This window comes from Gekko japonicus, unplaced genomic scaffold (assembly GCF_001447785.1).
Source record: "Gekko japonicus isolate JY-2015 unplaced genomic scaffold, Gekko_japonicus_V1.1 scaffold4014, whole genome shotgun sequence".
Lineage (NCBI taxonomy): Eukaryota > Metazoa > Chordata > Lepidosauria > Squamata > Gekkonidae > Gekko > Gekko japonicus.
Window position 1 is genome coordinate 78,961 of NW_015167165.1, and position 11,072 is coordinate 90,032.

Consider the following 11,072-nt stretch of genomic DNA (forward strand, 5'->3'; position numbering starts at 1 on the left):
TCCGGAAGGGCACGTCTTATGTTCTTGGCCAAGGAAGTGACAGCATGAATGTATGAGTAGAGAGGATCATAACAAATGCCTGTCAAATAGGTAGTCCTTCTCAGTGAAGCAATAAGGTCCAATGTTGATGGAGACAAGGTGATTGCCCCCATCACCTTATCTCCATCAACATCAGACCTTTATTGCTTCACTGAGAAGGACTGACTCAGATAGGAAATTTGTTGGGACTTGGAGGCATTTTCAATATTGAACTGACACCAGAGATATTTTGTATAATATTCTTCATTCAGATTGGAACATTTGATAAATATTTACAAGTTATCTTTATAAATTCTTCATTTATACATTAATGGATTTCTGGTCTTTTGTTAGTTTTTCCATACTGTGAATCTCCACTTTTTGCTTTGTCAAATAGGTAGGGCATAAAAGGGCAACAAACAAACAAAGCGAAACGTCTCCATCCATTATGCGTTGAAAACTTTTTCAGATGCTGTCTCCCTCTTTATAACCATTCTAGGCAAAAGTATGTTTTCTTTAAAATTGAAAGCTTAGTGTCTCATGAAACCAAATCATTTTAGATGCCTGAGAACTGAAAAGCAAAAAAATGATCTACTTTTGTTTGAATTATGCATGGTTTTTGTTGTACTTTATATGCTTCGTATCTTGATGGCCCAGGAGCAAGTTAGGGGAAAAGAACCCCTTAGTGTAAGACACAACATTATATTATGGAACTTAATTGGTTGCATTGCCATGTCATTCCTGACACTTCAGGGTGTAGTGTATTGTTTGTAATGAACCATCATATATTATTAACATACTTATAAATTCAGGGCTTTTTTGCTGTGTAAAAGTGTGTTGATACTTGAACCTTATCTGGGTTCAAAAATACCTGCAGTAAAGACAGGAAACCATAATACCATTCATGTCAATTGCACATCTTCATGTTAAGTGTAATTATCTTTTTTCCCTCCTGCATTTCATATCACATTCAGAACAAACTTACTGACGTTGAAGTCCTTTCTTTGCTGATTGCAGCGCTGAGCCATGATTTAGACCACAGAGGGGTGAATAATTCTTACATACAGAGGTAAGTGAAGGGGAGCAAAACAGAGAGCTGACCGGGATTTAATTTGGCTTCTGTTCTCTAATACTTATTGTGCTAACACACACATATATATATGAGTGCGACAGGTAGAGCTTCTGTTGCATTTAAAGTGAGATACGACAAGAAAAAGGTGATCAAAGTAAATAGGAATCCAGTAAGAAGCACAAGATCATCCTGGAAGCCTTTTATAAAGCCAGAATGTGCCTTGTACTGGCATGTTAGTTTAAATAGCCTTTATTGTTGGTGAAAGTTCATTCACTGCAATTCATTTCTTTGGTGAGAGTTGGAGTGTTTAGGCTAAATCTCAGAACCCATGTCTAGATAGTGTGTACAAATGATTTATACAGTTACATGAATTCCATTAATACAGAAAGAAAACAAATCTGATAAATTGAAAGACAATGTGGAGCTGTCAGACCTCCCATTCAGCCCCAAAATTTGCTGGCTGACTTCAAGCCAGTTACTCTCAGCCTAACTTACCTAGCTAAAATGGGACAGGAATGTGCTCCACTTCTTTGGAAGATCAGTATAAAAATGTAATATATAAACAAGTATAGGGAGTACAGCAGGGATACCTAAACTTTATTTATTTATTTGATTTTTAGATTGCCCTCTCCTATACAAAGAGCTCAGGTGGTGTACATCATATCAATAAATACATTTATGAATCAACCATAAAACAAATTTAAGGCCATTAAAAACAATTAAAACGATAACAGACTATTTCAGAATAGCGTTTAAGTATACTTTTCGTCCTTTCCCCACAAGGGAAGAGGGGAAATGGAGGCCAGGCTTGATGTCATTTTAAGGACACTTTATGTCCTTTCCCCATGAGGGCAGAGGAGAGATGGAGGAGGTTAGGCTTGATGGCGACTGTGGCTGTCCTCAACCCTAGGCCTGGCAGAACATCTCTGTCTTACAGGCCCTGTGGAACTGCACTAAGTCCTGCAGAGCCTGGATGTCATTAGGCAGAGAGTTCCAAAAGGACTGAAAAGACCCTGACTCTAGTTGAGGACAGGTAGATATCTTTTAGGCCAGGAGGTTCTTGACTCCAGAGTGTAATGCTCTTGGGGGGGGGGGGTGTACCAGAAGAGGCAGTCCCATAGATATGTTGGTTCCAGACTGTTTAAACATTGAACCTGATCTGGTACTCAATCTGGAGTCAGTGCAGCAGCAGCTGGCAAAGCACTGGTTGACTGTGTGCTGTCAGTGGGGTCCCAGTAAGGACTCAGGTTGCTGCATTCTGGACCAATTATTATTTCCAGGTCAGTCTCAAGGGTAGCCCTGCAGTTGTCTAGCCTGAAGGTGACCATTGCATGGCTTAGGAGGCCAGTTGCCTGATCTGGCGCAGCTGGAAAAACACTAGCTTGGCAATATTTGTGATCTGGGCCTCCATCGATAAGGAGGCATCCAGAAGCACACCCAGGCTTCTGGCGGTCAGTACCAGTGTTAAGGGTACACTGTCAAGGGCCAGGAATTGGCATCCCAACCCTGAACACCCACCCAGCCAACCACAAAACCTCTGTCTTTGATAGATTCAGTTTCAGCCAGCTTTGCTTTAGCCATCCAACCATGGCCTCCAGCCCTTCAACCAGAATAGATGGGGCGGCATCTGGCCAGCTGTCCATCAGCAAATACAGCTGGGTGTCATCCACATAGTGATGACAACCCAGCCTGAAACTCTGCACCAGCTGGGTGGGTGGGGGCACATATAGATGTAAAATAACATTGGGGAGAGGACATTTGACATTTGCTCACGGCAACTCCTCTAAGAGGAGTTGTAGTTGCTTATAAGCTGGCCCTATTGAGATTAGGCTACCTAAGAAAATTGTAGGATCTCCTCCTCAGGGGAATATCTGTCCAAGTATTTGTCAGGAGCACATTAAATGAAGAGTGTTGTATTAAAGTGCTGAATTATTCAATGGGATCCCCTTTGAGTTGGTGATTCATGTATGGCAAATCTTATCCATGGGAGAAAACCCTGTGAGGAGGTTTTGTTAGACGACTTCAGAGTAGGAGTGACATGAAACTTCGCAGGAAACTGAGGATGCTCCACATTGTCATTTTTGTCACTTGTTTGTCCCTATTGCTTGAGGGGGTCCCCCCCCCAATGTGTTTTGCTCTCTCTAGTAGTCCTAGAGGGAGCAAAACATTTGTGGAAAAGGGGAAGGGATTCAAAGCAATAGGGACAAACAAGTGACAAAAATGACAGTGCTCACTGCTCCCCAGTTCCATGTTAAGATCACGGTACAGCAGAACAAAAAAAAAATGAACCTCTTAGAGAGCAACTCACTCTCTCCTTTCCCCCCCAAAAAATGAACCTCTTAGAGAGCAACTCACTCTCAACCCCTATCCCCCCGTCACCAGATTTGCTGTAGTTGGAATTAGATGGCTATTTTTTAAAACTTTATTTATTTAAGAATAAATTATTTCCAGGAAAACATCTGGGGCTGCATCATCATCCTTCCAAAAATGTCCTGGGAAAATGTCGACAGTGAAGCCCAGCATTTATGCATACCACAAATTAGAGACTATTGCTTTTTAAAAACATTTTGTCTGTAGACTAAAAATGGTTCCATTATTTATTTATTTTTAAAAAATCTCTCCAGGCTAGTGAAGAATAGATTAAAATGAGAATTAGTGTGTGTGGGGGGGGTGCTTTTTTTGTGTGTTTTTTGTGGGCTGTGGGAGCAGAGAGGCCTACAATACTTGGCTCAAGATACTGTTTTTTGAATACTGGAGTCTTAAAAAGAATCAGTGAGCTGAAAGCATGATCAGGAGATAATTGTATTCCATGGAATGGACTTTTACAACTTCTTCATTGGCATAAAGCTTCCCCTCTTCCCACCCATCAGAAGTATGTAAATAAAATATAAAAGATAAGAATTGTGCTGTTTCATTGGATCATAAGTCCATCTGTTCCAGCACTCTGGCTAGAAGAGGCACCCGCCCCTGGGATCCTCACAAGCATAGCATGATGTTGCTGTGATCTGTTGCTTATTTTCAGCATCTAATTGTTGCAGATAAATAGGCTCTGAACAAATAACCATGAAAATGTTCGTTTTTTAAAAAAAATACTAGTATCTGCTGTCACATTTTGTGACAATAAATTGCACACATTAATTATATATTGTAAGTTAGAAAAGTGGTTTTAGGATCCCTGTAACTGGTGAATGAAATAGTGCCCTGCTTCTTTGCAAGACAGCTTTGGAGAAGGGGTAAAGAACATTCTTTTCCTTCCAAACCAAGGCAGAGAGGGAATAGATTAAATCCCAGTGAGTGATGACTGAACACCCTGTGCTGAATCTGCAACTGCTCAGAATTTTGCCAGCAACCCTGCCAAATATTTTTGTTTTTTTCTTATTTATACTGTTTTTTCTTGTCAAGACTCAGGGTGGGCACTCAAGAATGGCTGGCTGGCATTTAAAAACACTTGAAAGGGATCGTTGCAAGAGATGTGCTTGCATATAAACACAAATGGGTGCTTCCCTCTCCCTAAGCCTTAACTTTCTGTTTGAGAGGAGAAATTAACCTGCTACAGAAAATTACACATCACGGTTTTCTCCAGCATGACTTCCTGCTGGTTTTAATGGTACATGTGGTTTTCACAGTCTCCTGAATTCAGTTCTAAGGCTACGAAAACTACAAACTCCCATCAACCCTCAGCACCCTACCCAGCTGCCTCTGCAGCAAAGAATACTGCAAAATAAAATAAATAAAATAAATAAAATAAAATAAAAATAGTTCTCATGGTAAATTGCAAGTGATTCATTGCTATGAATTTATGGGGTTCTTAATTCAAGAGAAGACAGACTTGTAATTTGTAAATAGGAAAGCTCAGTTTCTGAAGTCCTTTTTGTGAGGACTACAGCATTACAAATCCCAGTTTTGCTGCTGTTCCTGATTCTTCCTGTTGAATCCTATTTAGGCTATTCAAGTTTTATTTATTATCTCAACACAGGGTACGATAAACATAACCCTCTAAAATAGGTTAGGCTGACCTGCAGTGGTTTGCCCTAGGTCATGTGATGGACTGCACTTTTAGTAGCTTAGAAGTGCTGTGTTAACAGATAAAAGACTGTGAAGGGTTAATTCTTCACAGAGCCAAAGAGCCTTGAGTGACAGAGATATGATTGGTTACCATCAGCAACAGAGAAGAATTCAGTCTGATTTCAGCCCTAGCTGAGAAGTCGAGTACTGACAGTTTAAGAATTCAGCCCTGACTGAGAACAGTTTAACGCAGACAGGAGATCTGGGGGAAAGTTGGCAAGAAAGTTTGGGAAGTATGCAAAAACTCCCATTCAGGCAAAGGAAAGAGGATAGATCTTCTTGTGAGAGGAGAATTTCCCTGCCCAGTCAAACAAGGAGTTAGCTCTGGTTAGGAACTGCCTATAGAAACCTAAAGATGAGTACTGGTGTTTCAAGAGAAGGGGTTTGGGTACTGGAAAGACTGTACCAGCCTTCTGGAAACGAAAAGAGAATGCTCAAAGAAGGTGTATTGGGGAAAACACTGGAACAAAAGCCTCTCACCATAAAGATTTACGTCACTGTAAATAGCTTAAGAAACTCTCATTAGCCTGAAACTGAAGTCTGTGCATGTATTGTTTTTACTTCAGAAATTTCAGCCCCTGATTTCACCTGACCTTTCCCCTCTATGTTAAATAAAATATTTTTGTTATTTTTGAATTTCAAAATACCTTGAGTGCCATTTAAGTTGTTTAAGTTAAAGCAGGCTCCTGGTCCTTCTCTCAGAGCCAACAGCCAAAATATTGTATTATGACAGGGTGAAACAGCCAAAATTCTTCATCAAAGAAGAAAATATATTACTAGTGTGGCTCTGTCAGACAGGGAAAGGAAAACAGAGGGAAAATCATGCCTCTGAGGGTGGGAAGTGGATGGGGCCATCAGTCACCCAATGAGAACTTTAGTTTCAGATGGTAGCTGTGTTGGTCTGTAGTAGAACATCTAGATTCAATTCCAGTAGCATCTTCGAGACTGACCAGATTTATGGGTGTGAGCTTTTGAGAGTCTCTTGGAGACAGAAAATTGTGTCTGGGTGAGAATTTGAGCTTGAGGGGGACTTAAACTCTGCATTCTATTCAATGTACCATCATCACTTGGGGATCAACAAATAGTCCCATGTATTGTTCACAATTACCAGTCTGAGAGAGTACACAGGATTTACTTTCAGAACAGACTTGTTTCTTATGTTTCAAATAAAAGTTATGTGTAACTTTTGTCCACTGATACATTAAGCATAATATAGGCTATTAAGGAGCTATTCTAAACTGCTTCTATATACTTTGAGACTGTGAATTAAACTGTTTTTTAGGAGAAAGGGGTTTTGATCCTTAGTTTGTTACGTGTGAGATGGGCGTTTCTAAGGTGATAGGATTGGGGAGATGAAAGCACTTGACTGGATCCTGTTGGGATATTTGGCAGTTCATGTGATTTTGAACTGGTAGACAGAACTATGAGCTAGGGATAGACATGAACCTAAAAAATCCAGTTTGGTTCAGTGCAGCCCCTGAACCAAGCCAAAAGGCCCCCACCCGAACCAAGCTGGTCCGGAAAGTTCAGTTCCGATTTTCTCCCACGGCCGGGGGGGGGGAGATTGTCGGGGAAGGGTTAAATGTCTGGCAGTCTGTTTTGCTTCCTCCCACTTGAAGCGGGGGCGGAGGAGTGAAACCGACAGGTTTAATGGTTTACAGCCATCTAACAGGTGATGTGCAGACCTACCCCAGTGTTAGATTTAAATGGCTGGCAGCCATTTAAACAACAGCTTAGCTGTGGACCCCATATCTCTCATTCTTTAATGGGCCCGAACAGCTGAACTGGACAAAAGTCCAGCAAATGTTCAGGGAAAGCACCTTCTCTGACTATGGGTTCGGTGGTTGGATTTCTGGCTGCAGAATTTGGAAGCTTAATTTTTTTGTGTACAGAACGCCACCCTCGATTTTTAGTGCCATTTGTATATCTGCATTGTCAGACAAGGAGTCACCTGTGAAATAAATTTTCTTAAGGAATCTTGTAGTTCCCTACTGCAATTTAATAGTAATTTGGTTTTAGAAAGTTTATTGCTGACTTTACTTTTTGCCACCTTTTTATCAGGTCAGATTGTCTTTTGATTGTACATTATCAGTATTGTTATTCACCCTGCATCTGTGTTTTTGCCTAACTTGTTGTGAGTTGGTGGCCTCTACAGGCTCCAACTTAAATTGTATTACAGCACTAGAACTGTCAACAATGCATAAAAGCTATTGCATGGTTTTGGTTAGTTATTGCTCAGATCTTGACATTACATACACACACTCATTCTGTCTCTCACAGATATAGACACACAATGACACACACGCACACTTTGTTGGGAAGAAAGGTGGAGGAATAGAAGAAGAAGAATGAAAGAAGGAGGAGAAAACCACCAGGGACAATAATACAAATTAAGAATCTAACTATGGGGAAATTTGGCATAAGGACTCTGTCATATAGAGGCAGAAGACAGGTGATAACCTTTTAAAGAGGTAGCTGTGGTGTAAAGGAGGAATTTGGAATGTACACTCATCTCCTTTTGCCTCTGTATTTATGTTCCCCCCCCCCACAAAAGTATGAAACCTGTTTGACCAAAGCAGATAGCGGGGAAAAGAAATGTGCATGAGAAGCGCTCCCTCCCTCCCCCCCCCTCTCTCTCTCACACACACACATACACACAAATGCTTCTTAAAAGAGCTGTCTGTCTCCAAGAGCTTTTCTGTGTCTGAGGTCCAGCAGCACCTTAGAGACCAACAAGATTTTCAGGTATGAGGTTTTGAAAGCTCCTACCTGAAAAGCTTGTTCGTCTCTAAGGTGCTGCTGGACTCACATCCAGCTCTTCCACTGCAGACCAGCGCGCCTCCCCTTGGAAAGTGTCCTTCTCCAGCAACTATGCAGCTGTTGTACCTGAAGTGTTCTCTCTGGTGTTACTTTTCAGAAGTGAACATCCCCTTGCCCAGCTGTACTGTCATTCAATCATGGAACATCACCATTTTGATCAGTGCTTGATGATACTCAACACCCCGGTAAATGGCTCTTTGTGTTACGCGCCACAAGAAATCCTCGACTGATTCCCTTTCATGTTTAGGTTTGGATGGATTCCCAGTATTATGCATTACTTAACTATTTTTTATTCCTTTTTGGGAAAAGAAGGCAAAGGCAGTCACTCTACCAAACTTTTTCCAAATGCTGCCTGATAAGCTCAGGGGACCATGCTAATGCCCACTGCCTTGGATCAGAGAGAACAGGGACCTTTTCCACTTAAGGCTTCTGGCCTTAATCTTTCTCTGGAGACAGCTGTACTGTTAGTATTTCAGGATCAAGTCTTGTTGAGAGACATACAGCATCATTACAGAAGAATGTAAGGGGTGTTACTCCCTCATACGATTTTCAAACACGTGATGCAAACTGAAAGATCCCGTAAGGTATCCAGTTAGAACAGGATCCATGTCTTACCCAAACAATGACATAGTTGGATGTCTTCACAAATAAATTCCTATACATGTAGCTGTCTCTGCACATATTGCTAGAGGTGGTCATAGTAAGATTGGAATGAAGAAGTATACCTAATCCTATTACAGTTTTGGCTATCCATAAAATTGACAGGATGAAGTGTGAGGTTTCTTGGGCCTGTGAGGTAATATGAACTGTAGCACTGCACTGGTGTGGCAAAGTGACCAATGGTGTTAAACCAGTCACCAGTTCAGGCAGTGCAGCTATATGCTGGTGCAGCTGCAGTATACAAGCTCACGTATGAGCTGGAAGCAATCACATGAAAGTGTGGTGGGACTGGATGGTGACGGGAACAATGCAGGATCATGGATTGTCCCACTTGTGCAGTAAAACATGAGTCAAGGTCCAGCAGTCCAAACAGACCTCTGGGCTTCATCCACACATCACTGGATATTGTCTTCTCATGCTATAGTCCTATAGCAGTCTTATGGAAATGAATTTTTCCTGTGTAGACGAGACAATCCCATTGTGAATTATTGCTATTTTACAAGAAGACAAGAATATCCAGTGAAGCATCCCTGGATATCAAGTGGCTTGTAGTACCCTTTTGCATGCTCTTAAATGGTTAGGCTGTCTGTTGTTGTTTTGTCATGTCATAGGTCTAATAGGGTTCTCACCATAGATTTCAAGCACTTGTTCTCTTCAAAGCAGCCAAAACAAGCAGATGTCAATGGAGCTACTCAGAAGCTTATATCTGGGAATGAGAAGGCATTTTCCTCCTATTCTGCTTGCCTAGGAACTTTGGGGATTTTTGCCTTCCCTGTAATATATGCCTCCTGGCCCACTTTCTTACAAGTAACAAAAAATATGGAACTGTATCAAATCTAAAAAGAAACTGCCAAATTAGTGGACTATTTAATGTGTAATCACAAACTTTTCTTTGTCTGTAAAGGGAAACGAGATTCTCAGCGGCCTTTCTGTTGAAGAATACAAAGCTACCCTGAAAATGATAAAACATGCTATTCTTGCCACTGATCTGGCACTGTACATCAAGTAAGTTATGGTTACATTATTGCCTGCTGTTCTTGGAAAAGTCACAGTTCAGCTGTGGGACTTTTGTCCTTTTCTTCCCCTTGTTTTAAGGAGGAGAGGGGAGTTCTTTGACCTTCTGAGAAAGAAACAGCTTAGCCTGGAAGACCCCTATCAAAAGGAGCTGTTTTTGTAAGTAAAAAAGACAATCTGTTTATGATACATTGTCTAGTAATTTTGTCAGCTTAGTTTGTATTCTGTAGAGTTCACCTAGGCCAGCATTCCAAGGATTTTGATTTGATTGAGTGGTTGGGTTGGTCTACAAGAGAACAGAATGAACTACTGTGATGAACGTTGGTGACCAGCCGGCCATGCAGCTATGCAAACAGGGTACAGGACGCTTGACTGAATGCCATATTGTTCCTGTGCTGTAAGTGCATTGTCCTGAAGCACTGGAGTGTTGAAATTGGTATGCTTTGAATTTTTGGGAACCATTTATTTTGTATCTACGAGGTTAGGCTACAGTTTAGGGACAATAGATCTGTTTTTGCAAAGAGTTATTACTGAAGCAACAAGAATGGGTTTGTCACCAGTGTATTGCAATACTGCTTGACGGCATTTCATCTAAAAGCAAAGGGCAATGAGTATGACAATTTATAGGTGGGTAGAAGAGGGCTTAGCAGACCTCAGTGCTGAATTGATCATGAGAGGCCTCTGCCACTTGGTTCAGCTGATCTGCATCAGCTTTGCAAAGCTCTTCAACTCTTCTGCTTACTTTATGATGTGTAAGTGAAGTGACTGATATAGCCAATGCATGTCATCTTTCTAATCTGACCATGTTAAATAAGAATTCATCTAGCCTATATCTGGCCTCATGCACAGGCTTTAAGAACAGAGGACAGATCTGATTTCAAAACAGTTTAACTCCATTCTTTAAGGTATTCAGATTCCTGTCCAGATCACAGTTGATAGAGCCCGTTATTGTCAATGATACTGGACATGAACGGAGAATTGGTCTTCATTATAAAACATTTTAAAGTTGGATTTTTTAAAATGAAAACTAGGGGAAAGATGGCATAGTACTGAATTACTTAGTCATCAGAAACAATTGATGTTATGAATGATTCCTGTGTCATATTTTCTAGTTATCCTGTTGTTGTTATTTAAAAAAGAAAAGAAAATAACAACATAGCCAGTTTTATTTTGTTGCTATGACTGTATGGATTTTTATGATGTATAAAACCATTGTTTCTTGGTTTTCTGTAGAGCAATGTTAATGACTGCGTGTGATCTGTCAGCGATAACAAAGCCATGGCCAGTTCAGCAAAGGGTATGTATTGGCAGGGGCTTGATCAGTCTCTTCTGACAAGAATATGACGGCCTTGCAGTTTTCCTGAGCATCCTGTTCCATCTAGCCTGTCACCACCACCATTTACGCAGATTAATTATTGTATGA

At 40.9% G+C, this 11,072-nt stretch overlaps 1 protein-coding gene across 1 annotated transcript in view; it reads left to right on the plus strand.

Annotated features, from left to right (window-relative positions):
* PDE5A (phosphodiesterase 5A) overlaps positions 1-11,072 on the plus strand; it is a 94,080-nt gene that overhangs the window by 78,862 nt on the left and 4,146 nt on the right. The window contains exons 13-17 of the mRNA XM_015413111.1: positions 993-1,087; positions 8,073-8,160; positions 9,540-9,640; positions 9,731-9,808; positions 10,883-10,946. Coding sequence (XP_015268597.1) covers positions 993-1,087; positions 8,073-8,160; positions 9,540-9,640; positions 9,731-9,808; positions 10,883-10,946 — 426 coding nt within the window. The remainder of the gene's footprint in view (positions 1-992; positions 1,088-8,072; positions 8,161-9,539; positions 9,641-9,730; positions 9,809-10,882; positions 10,947-11,072) is intronic.